This window comes from Plasmodium reichenowi, chromosome 8, assembly GCF_001601855.1.
Source record: "Plasmodium reichenowi strain SY57 chromosome 8, whole genome shotgun sequence".
NCBI lineage: Eukaryota > Apicomplexa > Aconoidasida > Haemosporida > Plasmodiidae > Plasmodium > Plasmodium reichenowi.
This window is the reverse complement of record NC_033653.1, coordinates 428,045-446,153: the sequence shown is the minus strand read 5'-3', so window position 1 is coordinate 446,153 and position 18,109 is coordinate 428,045. Positions and strand designations below refer to the sequence as shown.

The window sequence follows — 18,109 nt, the reverse complement described above, 5'->3', positions numbered from 1 at the left end:
AGAATATAAATATAAATATATATTTATATATGTGTATATTATTTTCTTAACACTAATACTTTTTATTGTTGTTTATAAATTCTTTCAATACGATTTCTGAACCTTTTTTTTTTTTTTTTTTTTTTTTTTTTTTTTTTTTTTTTTGAGGACAGTTTTTATTAATAATACACTCATATCCCTCATTTTATATTTTATTTAATTTTATTTTTAATATTATTTTATGTTGAAACAATTTTTACCACATTAAACTTCTATATTTCTTATATTCAAAATATATTTACCAATGATAAAATTGTCCATATGTTTATTTTATTATAGAACACATGAGCTGTGGAAACACAGACTGAGTTTTTTACCAAAGTGTCTTCTTCAAATATCCATTATGAATGCTAAAATGTATAAAATTGATTATATTAAAAATAGTGTAAAGGATTATTTACAGAAGATATTCTTAGAAAAGTTTATATGTTTATCCTACTGCGAAGAGATAAATTATAACAAATCGTCCAATGAGTATATAGAAAAAAAGGGAAATGTATCTAGTAAGATTTTTTATAATAAATATATATATATATGTATATATATATATATATATATATATATATTATATTTATGTTGTTCATGTTAATGCTTCTTTTATATGGTTTTCTTTGTTTCATAATTAACTCATCAAGTGTATATTGTATAAATGTGTCATTTTCCACTTTTCTTTCTATTTATATAATAGGACAAAAATATTTGAAAAACACAAATCATGAATTAAATTATTCACTTAATATACCAAATAATATATATAACAGCTTTGTTACTATTCATAAATATAATAAAAAGAACACATCATCTGAAGATACTTTTAAAGTAGATGACTTAATATTCTTGGGATCTGGATTTATTTACAACAAAAATGGTATCCAATATAAATATGTAAAATAAAATTTCTTGAAATATATATATATATATATTAATATTTGTTTTTTTATGTTATAATGTTTTTATATTTATATATGTTTATATATTTATATATGATTATATATTTTTTCTAAGGATACATTTTGACAGCTGCACATAACATTGCGGTAAGGAAATATCAATGAATATATTTATACTTATACAACCATTTATACATTACATATTTATTTAAATATTTTTAATAGAACAAGGAAGACATATTTGTTATAAAAAATGGAGATAATTTTTTTATAGCTACAATAATAGGGTTGCATAAAGGTAATAATTTATTTCATATGCAGAACGGAAATATACCTATAATCGGCATATAACGCTGATTTATATTATAAAATCTATACAAATATATATATATATATATATATATATATATACATATTTTATATTAATTTAAGAATCAGATGTTTGTGTTTTGAAAATTAATTCAAAGGAAAACCTTTCATATATAACTTTAGGTAAGAAAATATATACTATAATAAATTATATGGAATATATTTATCTCTATAATTTGAGTTTTTAGAAATAATATTTCTATATCTTTTTTAAAAATTATAATTTCAGATTCTATAAGAGATGATTTAAAACAAGGAGAAGTAGTTATTGCATATGGACAAATTCAAGTGTGTTCATTTTTATGTTTATATATATTTATATATACAGATTTATATCATTTTTTTTTATTTATTTACTTTCTCTTTCCCAACATGTAGAAATTTGACAAAGAAACATGCACTGTTGGGATAGTAAACCACCCAAAGCAAACATTTTCTAAATTTGAAAATTTTAATGGAAAAAAACAAGTATGTTTGTATCCATTTATTCAAATTAGCAATTCTATAAATAAAGGTGCTCACTTAAAAGGGTTATTATATATATATATATATATATATATATATTAAATATGCAATGAATATTTTATTTTATATATGTATAAATATATATTTATATATATGTATTTTTTTTTTTTTTTTTTAAGGTATGTCCGGTTCACCACTCGTCGACCAACATGGCAATCTTGTGGGCATGATACAAAAAAAAATTGATAATTATGGGTATATATATATAATATTTAAAAATAGAATAATTAACATAAATCATACTTACATTTTAAGGATCTTTTTCTGATAGTTTTCTTAAATATATTATATATATACGTATATTTATTTTTGCAGATTGGCTTTGCCTTCTAATGTTTTAAAGAACATAGCGTTATTTTTACAAAGCAAGGGAACTTATAAAGAACCATCATTAGGTATATAATATGAATAATATATAAAAAAAAAAAAAAATTAATTATACCTTTTAAAATTATAAAAAAAAACAATGTATATATATATATATATATATATATATTCTTTTGTTTTAGGAATAATATTTAAAGAAAAAGAATTCACTCTTAAAAACGGTTCCACCTTCAAAAAAGGTAAAACATTTATCTCAACATATAAAAAAATTTATTTATAAAATATTATGCATACCATAATCTTGATAAATACGTATAAAATATATATATATATATTATATATTTTTTTTAAGAGTTAAAAGTTCATAATATTCTGCCTAAATCATCTGCTGATATTGCTGGTTTAAAAAAAGGAGATATTATTTTAAGTATGAATAAAAAGATTATAAATAATATTTGTCAGGTTAGGAAATAGAAAAGAAATTTATGTATGTGTATATATTTATATATTAAATTTTTTTTTTTTTTTTTTACATTATTAATATATATATATATATATATTTATTTATTTATTTATTTACTTCTATTTATGGATCTCCCATTTTCCAATATTATAATATCATAGATTCATGAAATCTTAAATAGTTCTTCGGTTAATCCCGTAGAAATTGAAATAATGCGTCATAATAAAAAACAAAAAATGAAGGTAAGTTAATTAAAATAACGTTAAAACATAAAAATGGAAAAGTATAAATAAATAAATAAATAAATAAATAAATATGTATATATATATATATATATATATATATATATATAGTTTTATATATATTTTTTATATTATACAAAAATTTATATTTCATATGCATGTTATAAAATCATTATGAGCATTTATATTTAAAAATATGTTATATTACATTTGAACTTCATTCAAGTGTTCAAATTATATTTTATAAATAGTAATAAATATACAACTAATACACATCTAAACATTTGTATATATTTTATTTATTTTAATGTTTTAGGTCAAATATTGATGAGAACTGATATATTTCGTTCATAAATTATAAAATTCAATAATATGTTTTGATAAATGCCAAATAAAGGAAAAAGGTCTTATTTTTTATATATATTTTATCTGACATTCTGTATTAATTTGATGTTTATTTATGGTTTCATACAAAAGAAAATTTATATTAAATCGTTTCCTAATCACAAACATCCGTTATATAAAAGTAATATTATGAGTAAAATAACATAATTATATACATATATATATATATATATATATATATATGTATTTTTTACTTGATATACCAATTCATTTTGATACATTTATATATGTTGGTTTAACATCGCATGGTTATCATTTGGTTTATATATATATATATATATATATGTGAATAAATTTTTATTTTTAGATAATAATAATGATAATAACAAAGAGGACTTGGAATATAAACTTTACAAAAATATCAGCTTTAATAAAATAAAAACAAACCTAAAAAATTTATTAGTTGTAAACAAAAATATTAATATATCAGACATTAAGTATTTTTCCTGTATAGGTTAAAAAAAATAATAAATAAAATAAATATAAAAACAAAGTAGAAATAAGAATACCACATAATACTTACATATATATATATATATATATATATATTTCTTGTACATATATTTTTACCATTTATTTTATGTATAATGTCATTTATTTTTATTTTATTTTACTTTATTTATGTTATAGGCAAATTTCATGATTATGAAAAGATTGAAAATTTTGGAGTAAATGAAATTTGCATATTAGGAAGAAGTAATGTTGGAAAGTCTACATTCCTTCGAAATTTTATAAGATATTTATTGAAAATAAATGAAAATAAAGATATTAAAGTTTCTAAGAATAGTGGATGTACAAGATCTATAAATCTATATTCTTTTGAAAATGAAAAAAGAAAACGGTTATTTATTATAACTGATATGCCAGGTTTAGGATATGCTGAAGGGATAGGAAAAAAGAAAATGGATTATTTAAGGAAAAATTTGGATGATTATATCTTTTTAAGAAATCAAATTTGTTTGTTCCTTATTTTAATTGATATGAGTGTAGATGTACAGAGAATAGATTTATCTCTAGTGGATATGATAAAGTAATATTTATAAAGCTAATTAAAAATAATATACATAATATATATATATATATATATGTATAATTTTTTATTTATTTGCAAACTTTTTAGAAGAACCAATGTGCCCTTTCGTGTTATATGTACAAAAAGTGACAAATATGATTCAAATTTAGAGGGAAGACTGAATGCAATCAAAAATTTTTATAACCTTGATAAAATTCCAATACCTATTTCAAAATTTTCCAAAACAAACTAGTAATATAAAAATGAGTAACAAAGAGTATTAATATATACATAATGTATATATATATATATATATATTATGCTATTCAAATTTCTACTTTATTTTATTTTTACTTAAATTTTTTTTTTTTTTTTTTTTTCAGTATAAATATATTCAAGGAAATTCAATATCACTGTAATTTAGACAAATAAAATTATTTTTTTATTTTTATTATTTATTTTATATTTTTTTTTTTTTTCTGTTATTATTAATGTTTATATTATGTAATTATAAAAGTATGCAAAAACAAAATTTTTAAAAATTAAAAAGTTTATTTTATTTTGTATAAATAAATAAACACAAATGTATGACATGTATTATATATATATATATATATATATATATGTTTTGTTTATTATATTTTAATTTTTTTTTTATTATATTTTAATTTTTTTTTTATTATATTTTAATTTTTTTTTTATTATATTTTTATTTTTTTTTTATTATATTTTTATTTATTTTTTATTTTATTTTATTTTATTATTTTATTTTTTTTTTTTTTTGTATAAAATAACTTATATAAAAATATTATCATGTTAAAATATAAATATATTAACATGACATCATATTAATATATGAAAAACAAATATAAAGAAATATCCTTTTTAAAGTATAAATACTTGTTTTGTGAAACTAATTATATTTACACATTTTATGTGAAATAATTTAGCTCTCCTTTATATAAGTCCAAAATATTTAACTGTTCTTCTGTAAATATTTGTTTATATTTGTATTCCCATTCATCCTTATGTGTTCTTAAAAAGTTTTGAATACACTTTTCTATCTCTTTTTTTATAACATGTGAAGAACTGTTAGACAATTTTGCTACACTTATTAATATATTTGGTAACCATGGGGGTATGTAATTTGGGAAAGAATTAACAATACTTATAAGTGCATAAATAGAAACTGTTTTTTTTTTGTCTATGATTTTTAATGAAGTTTCTTTAGATATGGAAGGTAGTTTTTGTAAATTTTTATGATCATTTAGTAGGGATAGAAAATAACTGGAAAAAATTTGAAGTGTCTTATTATCATAATAACAAAATACAGATGATAAAATATCACGTGATAAATTTTGAATTTCAATATAACTATCAACTAATAATGATATAAACATATTTAAAAGAAAAGCATTTTCTTTTTTATTATAAAAGAAAATACAATAATACAAATGAAAATAATAACAAAATTGTAAGGCACAATTTCTTATTTTCCAATTAGATTTGTTAATCAAATTGCTTATATTTTTAATAACTAAGGTCCCTATATCTTCTTCTAATAAAATATTTAATTTATGCACTTGCTCAGGGAAACCCACATTCTTTAAATTATTATCATTCTTATTTATATCATATATTTGTATATTATTATTATTACTACTATTTATTATATCAAATTTGAATAAATATAAAGATGGACATAAAAAACAATTGATTGCTTTACTAACCAATCCATTAATAAACACATCAACCAACTGAAATGATAACATGAACATCTTTAAAAATATAATACTTAAGTTGTTAAATACATACATACATTTATTATTAAATGCTGTAAGTGTTAAATATGCATATGTTTCTAATATATATATATATTTCGACTGTTTTGATACGTTTATACTATTTTCCTCTAAATATGTAATAACATTGTTAGCTGATGTATATAAAAATAATAAGATATTATAATACATACATTTCAAATGCTCATAATGCTTATTGTCATATAAGACATATAACATATAACAAAATACATCACCTATAATTTGTCTAACTGATATGTTATCATTTTCAATTAATTTTATCAAATTCATTAAACTGTTATCCAACATGTAAACATTTTTATGAAGACTATATAAAAGCATAATATCTAATAATTGCATTTTTTTCTTAAATGTTACATTAGATATATCTTGAACATTAAACCTTAAACAGAAATCAAATAACTTATTATATACATGAATATATTTCTTTTTTATATTAATAAATAACAAATGAAAACAATATATCCAAACATTAAATACTTCGATATTTACTATGGCAATTTCTTTTTCTAATAGGTTTACTATAACTTTTATTATATCTTCAGCTTCTTCTTTATTTCTTAGTTTTCTTATGGATAAAAGTAAAGGGCACAATATTGATATAAATGCACACTTATATTCATTATCAGAATAATGTATATCCATTTGTAATTCTTTTAATATTATAAGTACCATTTCAAAGTATTTCAATTTACAATTTTTAACATTTATATTTTCACTATAAGTAATATCATTTCTTGATTCTTTCTCATTATTATTACCACCCGAATCATTTGTTTTATCACTTATTATGTTTTCATTACAAGAAATATGGTTTGCTTCATTTTCTTCTAAATTATGTTTGTTTAAATGATCGGAAATATATTTCCCCTTATCATTTCCATTATGTGTACTTATACATTCAACTATATGTGCATCTATATTTTCTTTTATATTTTGTTCTTGTGTTAAATCCTTATTATAATTTTCATCTCTCATCAAGTTTTCCATTGCATGCAAACGAGTCTCTTTCTCTTGCATTTCTTCAAAATAAGTATTTTGGATATTAACTAAAAATTCAAAGAAGACATAATAAGAATAGAAATCTTTTAGATAGGTTTCACTTATTTGTGTAAAACCTTTGAATGGCTTTTGAATTTTGGACAAATTAATTATTATAGCATTCATACTATTGTTTTTCTTCTTGTTTTTTAAATTTTTATATATACATATATCAATAAAATTTTTATAAATTTTATCTGTTTCAAATATGAGTGTTATATGTTTAGGCATAACACCTTTCAAATGAAAATCATTTAAATATTTCAACATTTTAATAAATCCACAAAATGCTAAATTATATACATGAACATTTTTTTTGATAGACAAATTTTCTATTAAATAATTAAAATAAAATTCACAATGATTCTCTACTACAAAATAATTAAAACAAATTAAAAATGACATAATAACAATTTGTGAATATACATTATTCTTTTTTTCACTTTCTTCCTTTAAACATAAAAAAAGTTTATTTATTTTTTTCTTTTTTTTCTTTTCTTCTACACTCTTTTTAATAAATCTATTATTAATAATGGAATAAACTAATTTCATACATTTCATAGTTATATCTTCTTTCTGTATATCTAATCTTAAAATTCTAATAATAACTTTAAGAAACTTTTTCAATAAATGCACATCAGTACTAATTTTTTTTATTAACCCCATATTGTTTAAAATACATACTATTATTCCATTAAATGAGCTAATACATTTATTTTCAAAATAATCATTATTATTTAAATCATTTAAACTTTTTAAGCTACTCCACTTATTAATAGATGCATTATTAATATTATTATTATATTCATTGGATATATTACTTTCTTTTACAAATTCAGTATTGTTAATGTGTTCCGATGTGTTTTGAATAGCACTTTCCTCTTCATCATTTTTCTCTATAGGTATATTTCCCTTATTTATTACATCCCTTTTCATGTTTTGTTCTTTTAATTCTCCATCATTTGAATCATCCAATGTTTTCTTCTTTCGTAAGATATCCCCCTTGGCAAGCAAATACAACTTAATGTAATTTTTCAAATAAAAGGCACATGTTTTTAAAAAGGAAACCTTAATCATTTTAAAAGATGGCAAAATTAATTTAATTGTATTTTGAGCATAGGATCGCACTTGAGAATAAATAGATAAATTAATATAGAATAAAATATTACATAATTGTTTTCTAAATCCACGGAAAGCATAATTTTTTTTTCTTTGTTTTAATCTTTCATTAAATAAATAAAATATATTATTAATATATTGACTTTTTATTATATCATAATTATAACTATAAGGATAAATATTATATGTAAATGATAACACACTATTAATATATTCATTATATAAACTTGAGTTTGCATTTTCATTACATTTTAATAATAAGAAATGTATGTTTTTAATCATTTTCCTTTGAACTTTTGCATCAGCTTTTATATCTTTTTCTCTATTATTTATAACTATTTTATAAAATTCTTCTTTTAATTTTTTCAGTTCACTTTTATTATCCATATTTTGGACTATTTTTTCATTTGAACTGTTCTCAGTCTTTTCTTCATTATCATTACATGCACGAATAAATGCGGACATATCTAAAATATTTGAAGGTACTCTTAATACGTGTAAAGATAAGGTAATAACAATTTCTGATATATATACATATAAAAAGAAAGATAATTTCGAATTAATAACATGACATTTGGTTAATAAATTATTATAATTATATCTTTCATCTGGATATAGAAAACTAGTTGGTTTAATTATACATTTTATAACTTTATATATTCTTGATATAACATTAGAATATGTTAAGGAAAATTTCCATTCTATTTTACTCCTATTTTCATCTAACTTTCTTTTTTCAATATACCTTAAAATATTAGGTGTATTAATTGGAATATCACATTGAATTAGTAAGTCTATTAAATAATCCAAAAGAAAAAAAATAAACTTTTTGCCTACCTTTACATCTTCTAATAATGGTGTTTTCCATTTGATTAATTCGTTTGTATCATTTGATTTGTGTGGCGAAATATTAGTATCATTTATTTGATTTGGCGAAACATTAGTATCATTTATTTGATTTGGCGAAACATTAGTATCATTTATTTGATTTGGCGAAACATTAGTATCATTTATTTGATTTGGCAAAACATTAGTATCATTTATTTGATTTGGAAAAAAATTAGTATCATTTATTTGATTTGGCAAAACATTAGTATCATTTATTTGATTTGGAGAAACATTAGTATCATTCATTTGATTTGGCGAAATATTAGTATCATTTATTCGATTTGGAGAAACATTTGTATGATTCATGATATTCTCATAATATACTATGACATGCCACGGTATTCCCCAATATGCTGCTGTACATAATTTTTCCTTATTACTCATTTTTTCATTTATTGGAAAACATGAATAATCCATTATTGTTACACTAAAATTATATTCTAAAAATCTATATATAATTTTACATATATATTTGAACACAGAAATATTATCTTCCACTATATATATTTTAATTAATTGATATATATCTTCTACATTGAGAAATTCATTTTTTGCTCTTCTCATTAAACTTGACAAAAACTGTAAATAACATTTTACAGTATCATCATTCGCATATTCATTTTTCGTATAAACATAATATTCTTCTATTTGTTGAGATTCTAAAGATGTTTGTAGAGATTTTGATGTTTCATTATTCACTTTATTTATTATATTATTATTTGCACTGGATAATATAATTATTTTTTTCTTTTTCTTTTTTGTTATCAATTTTTTATAAAAGGCATTAAACAAAAGATCAAATATTTTTTTATTATCTACTAAACTTATAGCATATGGTATAATGGATAAAAATTTGGAATTTTCTAATTCAATATTATTTAGAAATCTTTGACTTAAATCATATACTATTTTATGATCTAAATGAATAAACAAAGAGATTATTGTCGTCTTTAATCCTGTATATAAATCATTTTCTATTTTATTGTCTTTATTATCTCCATTTTGTTTTTTACTATCTTTACTTTTTTGACTCTTGGAAAACTTAATGAAATATAGAATTTTATCAAAAAATTCATATACCCAATAACACATATAATCAATCAATTCTTTTCTTTCTATTAATAATTTTTTTATATCTTCCTTATTCAATATTTTTTTATTATCCTCACTAAATAAAGATATCATTTTTTTATATTTATCAATAGCTAAAGAATAATCATCATTTGTACAAGTATCTAATTTTACTATAGATATGTATGAAAATAAAATACTCAGAAAAGAAAAAATGGTAAAACTTTTATACACATCACATATATCTATACCCATATTCATAACATATAAGATATCTTTTAAATATTTTGATTTATATTTTATTAATAATGGTAATAACAAACATAAAGATAATAGACAATTACATATTTGTGTTGAAATATTAACGTTCATTAAACAATCCATTATCTTCTTAACAAATATATCTAAACAATTTATATCAATAATACATAAATGTTTTAAAATATTTTCAAATAAACTAATTCCTTTATTACTTTTTGGAAACATCCCTTGAACAGCTAAGGCCATAAATTTCTCTATTACAAACTTTTTATCATCTTCCATAATAAAAAAATTATTAACATAATCATTCATATATTTTTGTTTTAAATATTCATTATTTGTATTAGTATTATCAAGATGTGAAGTTCCATTTATTTTGTTATTTTCCATTTTTTTACAAAATCCAGTTTTTTTATTCTTTCGTTTTAAATAAATTTCTTCCCTTTTCATTTTTCTAATAAAACAATATAAGAAGGAATTAATAAATAAATTGATATTCCCGATATGTTTTCCTATATTGGATGGATGAATATGTGGCATAAATAATGAGGTAATAATATTTAGATATTCGTATGTATCAATGTTTGTAAATATGGGGAAAAAATTCTCCCGAAGAGAATTATCACAATTATTGTCATCATTATTGTCATCATTATTGTCATTATTATTATTATTACCATTTGTATCATTATACATTAAATTTGTGTTGCTATTATTTGTGTTCATTTCTGTCATGGTAAAATTTTTCTCATTCATTGTGGAAAGAAATTTATATAATAATTCTTGGGGATTATTTTCGTTTTTATTAGATGGATTATGATTTCCTTTCTTATATTTCTTGTTTAACAAGAAAACAAAAATTTTCGAAATAACTTTGACCACACTTTCGTTATCATTAACTAACAAATTGTAATCTTCTGGTATAAAATATTTAGATGAATTTAACTGCACATTACTTGGTAATTTTATATAAAATATAAATAGAAAGTAAATTACATGAAGAATTTCTTGCATTTCATTTTCAATATTTAAATTATATATATATGCATATTTTAAACCTTTATATATAATATTAACAAATGCATAATTAATACAATTCCAATTAAATCGTCTTATTTTTTTATAAAGATAAAGTACCTTTTTATATTTAATTAATTTAAAACACAAATCATGAGAACTTAACTGACTCAACAAAACATAATTTAAAAATATGGTATTATATCTTGTACATACTTCTAAATCTTTTATATCACATACTGATTTGTCTATATTTAAATAGTTATTCTCCACATGTCTTTTTGCTATTAATGTATTATCACATTCATTCATAATATTATCAATATTTTTTACATTTGTATTTTTTTCTAACATATCATAAGAATTATTTTGTCCATCTTTATTAATATTTATTATATTATCAGCCTTAATATATTCTTCATCACAATTTGTATTATAATCATCATTATTATTATGTATATTTCTTCTTTCATTTAATTTTCTATTTATTAAAAAAATAACATTATTCTTATCAAAATAATCTTCTTGAGAAAATAAACCTTCTTTATCGTTACTATCTACATATTCTTCATATAAATATGAATAATCATTATTTAAAGCAAATTCTACTAATAAATTATGTACATCAATATTGTAATAACAAAAATATTTTATATGGTTTAAAAGGTTTAGTACAGCACCCATATAACTTTTATATGCATTATGACTAAATTCATCATGTTTATTATTATTATTATTATTATTATAATTATTGTTATTGTTATTATTACTTAAGTATTCATAAAGTAAATTGAATAAATATTTATAATCAATAATATTGAATATGCATTTCTGAATATATAAACGAAAACTTTCATCTTTTCCATTAATTATAACCTCTTCATTTAAAAATGTTTCATCTTCTTTTTTTTTATTTTTTTCATATATTCCATTACAAGTAACATACACATCATTAAATATATTAAGCTTGTTATCATTAATACTACTGTCTAATTCACTCCCTTCATGTAAATTTTGATATTCATCATAATAATTATCACTCATATAAGCATACGAATTATTAGTACAATCACTTTTCATACCTTTGTCTAAATGAGGTTCCACACATTTAGCTACATTTTCAATTTTTCCATTTTCTTCTTTCAAAATTAATTTTCTATCATATTCAAAAAAGAAATCATATAAGATATATTTCTTAATATTCTTAAATATACTAGAAATACATTGACAAATATAACACTTCAAATTTGGGCTGATACTTTTATTTTGTAATGAATTCCATAAATATCGAATCATAAAAATGTAAAAATGAAACGATTTGTACTTTTTCGTATTTATTACCTCATATGTATTAAATAGTTTTATGACTGATGCAACATTATAGGAATTTCTTTTTTTTAAAAAAACTATTCTTTTTATTTCACTAAGTATTTCATATTTTTCTTTATTTACATTTGCCTTGATATTTTTCGGTAAAAAGTTAGTGTAATTATTTAATTCTCTAAACACATTAAGCATTTTTCAATCCAATGTGTAAAAATAATAAAATATAAAGGATAAAAGAAATATTAAAGATATGACGTAATAATATTATATTAGGTATAATCTTTTTTTTTTTTTTTTTTTTTTTTTTACATGTGGTTTATTATTTTTTATTTTGACATTATATAAACATACATACATACATATATATATATATATATTTGTAACTGTTAATATTCATCAAAAAAAAAATCGTATCCCCTCTTATTTTATTTTTAGTAGTTCGAATATTTTTCATATATAATGAATAAATATATTTTCAGATGGGTAAGGGAAAATATATATATATATATAATATATAGTATTATTTCTAATAAGGTGTAAACTTTATACGTAAACGTTTCCTTTTTCAAAAAAAAAAAAAAAAAAAAAGATAATAAGAATAATTAAAATATATAATATATATATATATATATATATATATATTTTGATTTTTTCTTATTTAACTAATAACAATATGTATTAATTTATATGAATAAATATGATAATCTTTAAAAATATATATATATTATATACATATACATAATTTTTTTTTTTTTTTTATTTATTTATTTTTTTATTTATAGTACTAAATAGTTAATATACGTATTCATGTATAGTACTTTTTTTTTTAATAATTATATCATGCTTTTATATAATTTTCTTTAATATTTGTTTTAATTCTACATGAAAAACACATATATATCTTCTTAAATTGCAAAAAGAATAAATTCAAAAAAAAAAAAAAAAATCATTTTATTTTGTTAACACATATAACATTAAAAATATATATATATATATATAATAAAGTTATTTATTCTAATCATTATTTTTTTCTTTCTCTACGAAAGTTGAACAACTTTATATTATATATATATTATATAATATACATAATATTTGTTTTCTATTTTTAAATAATATTAAAATTTTATTATATCATATAATCACTTTTTTTTTTTTTCTTATTCATCCTTTTTTATTATATATAGTATAATATAATATTCTTTGGAAGCTAAAAAAATACGTCCAAGAAGAAATACAAAATTATTTTCTTATTTATTCATTTTTATTATTAATAAATTTTATTATAGTATTAAAAATATATGTATATATATATTATATATATATATATATATATATATATATATATATATATCCATTAAATATGTGCTAATTTATACATATGATGGCACATATATATAATATAAATTATGCATATATGAATTTCATATATTATAAAAAATTTTAAGATATATAATTAATTAATTTTCTTTTTTTACGATGTTTTAAAATTTACATAAAAGTCACATAAGAAATAATATTATATATATGTATATATATTTATATTATGGAAAAAGAAGAAAATATACTTTTATAAAAATATATTTTCATTTTATTTTTTTTTATAATATAAAATATGTATGTATATTATAAATATATTATGTATAATTATTTAAGTATATTTATATAGAAATATAATCGGTCTGTTTTTCTTCCTTTTATAAGAACTTTTCTTTGTATTCAATTAATATTAAAATTACGAACAGCCGAAATACTATAAATATTATCGTAGTACTTTTATGATTTTTTTTTTCTTTTTTTCTATTATCTTTAAGATATAAGAAAATAATACATAAGGAACACTTTAAATGAAATAATATATATATATATATATATATATATATATATTTATTTATTTATATTTATATAACATATTATAGAAATAAATAATGTATTATTTAATGTACTTAAAAAATAAATAAATTATTTTATTTATTATATTTTCTTCTTTCAAAATTATATATATTTAAACAACTTATTTTATATATACCATTTATTATCACACATACAATTAATCCTCTCATTCTTTTTAAGGAGGACTGTATTGTTAATTTTTCAATTAGAAGTCTTATAATAAATATTTATTTTATAAATATGAAATAAAATTAAAAAAAATTAATTTTTCTCAATGAGTATTGATATAGAAAACTTTTCTCTTGTTATAAGGTCTTCTTTCACGTTTTAGAAACACTGGAAAATAACCAGTATAATAATAATAGTATTATATATATATATTATATATATATATATATATTATAAAAAATTTTTTTTTTTTTTTTTTTTTCGTACATGACCTATATCTACAAATGTGTAAAAAAAATAAAATAAATGAAAATGTATATAGGACATTGTTCATTATATATACATATACATGTATATTTATTTATTTATATTTAAACTTTCTTATTAATCTTATTTTATAAATTATAAGAATATGTCATGAAATATATGGATTATAAGTTATGTTTCAGGTTTATATTTATTTTTTTTTTTTTTAAAATAATCTTGGAATTATAAAAATATAGCTAACTTATTTTTCTTGTTATCATAAGAATGCTCATATTTTTTATATGTATAATTTTATTTTGTTTTATTTTCAAATATGTGATATCTGATATTATTCTATATGTTTTCTATAAATTAATTAAATATAAATATAAATATATATATACCATATAAATATAATGTAAATATGTATTTATTATAATATATTATGTAATATATTATATTATATTATATATTTTTTATTTTTTTATTAAATTAATTTTTTTTTTTTTTTTTTTTTTTTTTTTCAATATAAGAGTGGGATGATATTGCATCGAGTTATAAAATCCTTTTTTAGTAGTGATTTGAATGTTTCAAAATTGTTAAGAAAAAAGGGTATATTATTTGAAAATGTGAAAAGGGAAAATTGTGTAAAAGATTTAATTGTCAAGTTTATGGAGTTGAAAGGAGTACCGATTAATGAGGATGACATTCACATTATGAAAAATATTTTATGTAGACCTACGGGTAGAATTATGATATTAATTGATAATTTAAAGAAGCAAAACTTTAATTTTAATTTTGATATGTATGAGAAGAAAGAAGAACAAAATGAAAGGGAACATTTTAAAGATAAAATGAAAACAAATAATATAAAAAATGGACAAGTAATAAAAGAAAATGAAAAGAATATAAGTGATAATAAAGATATAATGAATATTACCAATAATAATGATGATAAAACTAATATAATTTATAATAAAGAGGAATATTATAAATTAAAAACATTATTTAAAGATTGTAAAATACATTTATGTGATGATTATGAAATTGAAAAGTTTGTAGAAGAATGTGAACGTTTTTTAAGATTTACTGATGATATAAAAAGAATATCAAAATTTGAAAATTTAGATAAAATTATTACTATTATAAATATACCTAGTTGTTATGGTAGAAAGGAGCTTAGCGAAATTATATATACAGCTTGTAATGTACGTATAGAATTAAATAATATTATATTTAGATTTAAAAAAAATGGAATACAAAGTGATTGTGCATATATATTATGTAATAATATCAAAGATGCAAATATAATTATACACACAATTCAAGAATATCCAGTTGCCAAAAAATATCATCTTACAGAATTTTATGGAACATCCTTTTTATATGCTTCAAAAAATAATTTATTTATAAGTTCAGAAAAATTAGATTATATAACCATCTTTTCAAAATATAAAATATTTACATGTGGATGGCATAAAGATATATCTATTAAAGAATTTGAATCATTTTTAATTACACTCAAAATATTTCCAAAAAAAATTATTAAAATCAATTATAGTAAGAATAATATATTAAAAAATAATGAAAATAAACCAGATGAACGTTCCAATGATAAAACATTAAGGGAACAGATATCTGATAACAATATTAATCAATTAAATCAAACAAATCCAAATCATATTTTAATTAATATTGAAGAAGAATCTTCCTCACACAATGATAACAAAAGTAATGAATCTAATGAAGAAAATGATTTAAATACTTCATCATTTATTTTATTTTTTGAAAATATGAGAATGACTAAAAAGGTTTTTACAAAATTTGAAAGACTAAAAAAGAAATGGAAAATGTCTGCATCCAATAATTTTTATGCATACCCTAAAATTGTAAGCACAAAAAATAAAATAAAATAAAATAAAATAAAATAAAAAATTTATATATACGTAGAATTGTCAAAATGCTGTTTCTTTTAGAAACACATTTATGAACAAATATAAAACAAAATGAAAATAGCTAATATTATATATATATATATATATATATATATATATATATATGAACGAATAAATATGTAGATATATGTATGTACGAAAAAAAAAAATAATAATATATACATATATATATATATATAATCAGAAAAAGAAAAAATATATACATAGTACATATAATATTTCCTCTCCTTTTTATTCAGCCTGATATTCATTTTAGTGATGATATAGAATACATGGACGAAAATGAATATGAAGATTCTGACTTGGACGAAGAAATAGAATATTAACAAAAAAAAAAATATATATATATATATATATTTCTTTGAAAAGAAGTGAATTTCTCCATTTAAATTTATTCTTTTTCAATTAAGTATGTACCATTTTTCCTTTACTTTCTATTTTTTTTTCTTTTTTATTTGTTTAATTTATTTTATCCTTTATTATTTTATTATTTTATTATTTTTTTTTGTTTAATTTTGAAAACTGGATTTTTATTTTTTAATTTTTCGTATTCTATTGTATAATCCTGTGCCAATGTCAAGCCTTATATTTTTGGAAAAATTTATTTCATATGTTACACTAAAAAATGAAAATAAATAAATAAATAAATAAATAAACATATATATATATATATATATATATATTTTTGAAACACATCAACATTTGAAGGTACTTACTTTTTCTCTTTATATGTGAAATAATCATCATGTATGTGGAAATAATAATTCATTATTCTATTTATATAATAACTAAAGTTTATCCACTTTTTATCATTCAAATAAGACCACTGATATTCCGTAACTAAATAAAAAAAAATATATGTACATGTATATATATATATATAGTAATATAGTCATTTGTGTCATGTTATGATTAATAATTTCAGGAATACATATATTTATTTAATTTTTTAATACATTGAGAACTTTGAGTGGGAGAATTAGAATTTAGAAAATCATCATCCTCTAGGTTCCAAACAATTTCTCTGTAAAA

The 18,109-nt window shown here is 18.6% G+C and overlaps 5 protein-coding genes across 5 annotated transcripts in view; 3 read left to right on the top strand and 2 right to left on the bottom strand.

Annotated features, from left to right (window-relative positions):
* Positions 1–283: 283 nt before the first annotated feature.
* On the top strand, positions 284–3,183 carry PRSY57_0811600 (trypsin-like serine protease, putative; the record flags this gene model as incomplete). Its single annotated transcript, XM_012907055.2, has 13 exons — positions 284–542; positions 728–907; positions 1,045–1,076; positions 1,155–1,227; positions 1,362–1,421; positions 1,528–1,586; positions 1,677–1,812; positions 1,943–2,018; positions 2,139–2,218; positions 2,333–2,389; positions 2,503–2,612; positions 2,775–2,855; positions 3,172–3,183. The coding sequence occupies 13 exons, from the start codon at positions 284–286 to the stop codon at positions 3,181–3,183; spliced, it is 1,215 nt and encodes a 404-aa protein (XP_012762509.2).
* A 56-nt stretch (positions 3,184–3,239) lies between these two features.
* PRSY57_0811500 (GTPase, putative) lies at positions 3,240–4,704 on the top strand (the record flags this gene model as incomplete). Its single annotated transcript, XM_012907054.2, has 5 exons — positions 3,240–3,381; positions 3,568–3,714; positions 3,891–4,290; positions 4,381–4,524; positions 4,656–4,704. The coding sequence occupies 5 exons, from the start codon at positions 3,240–3,242 to the stop codon at positions 4,702–4,704; spliced, it is 882 nt and encodes a 293-aa protein (XP_012762508.2).
* A 500-nt stretch (positions 4,705–5,204) lies between these two features.
* On the bottom strand, positions 5,205–13,010 carry PRSY57_0811400 (hypothetical protein; the record flags this gene model as incomplete). The annotated part of the gene is made up of 1 exon (XM_012907053.2): positions 5,205–13,010. One exon carries the CDS (start codon positions 13,008–13,010, stop codon positions 5,205–5,207), a length of 7,806 nt encoding a protein of 2,601 aa, XP_012762507.2.
* Positions 13,011–15,661: 2,651 nt separating this feature from the next.
* Positions 15,662–17,403, top strand: PRSY57_0811300 (hypothetical protein; the record flags this gene model as incomplete). The annotated part of the gene is made up of 2 exons (XM_012907052.2): positions 15,662–17,011; positions 17,317–17,403. 2 exons carry the CDS (start codon positions 15,662–15,664, stop codon positions 17,401–17,403), a joined length of 1,437 nt encoding a protein of 478 aa, XP_012762506.2.
* Positions 17,404–17,607: 204 nt separating this feature from the next.
* PRSY57_0811200 (RNA-binding protein, putative) overlaps positions 17,608–18,109 on the bottom strand; it is a gene marked incomplete at both ends in the record, with an annotated part of 4,367 nt that continues 3,865 nt past the window's right edge. Inside the window, 3 exons of the mRNA XM_020114717.1 lie at positions 17,608–17,695; positions 17,794–17,917; positions 18,034–18,101. Coding sequence (XP_019970557.1) covers positions 17,608–17,695; positions 17,794–17,917; positions 18,034–18,101 — 280 coding nt within the window. Of the gene's footprint in view, positions 17,696–17,793; positions 17,918–18,033 lie in introns of the transcript that reaches the window.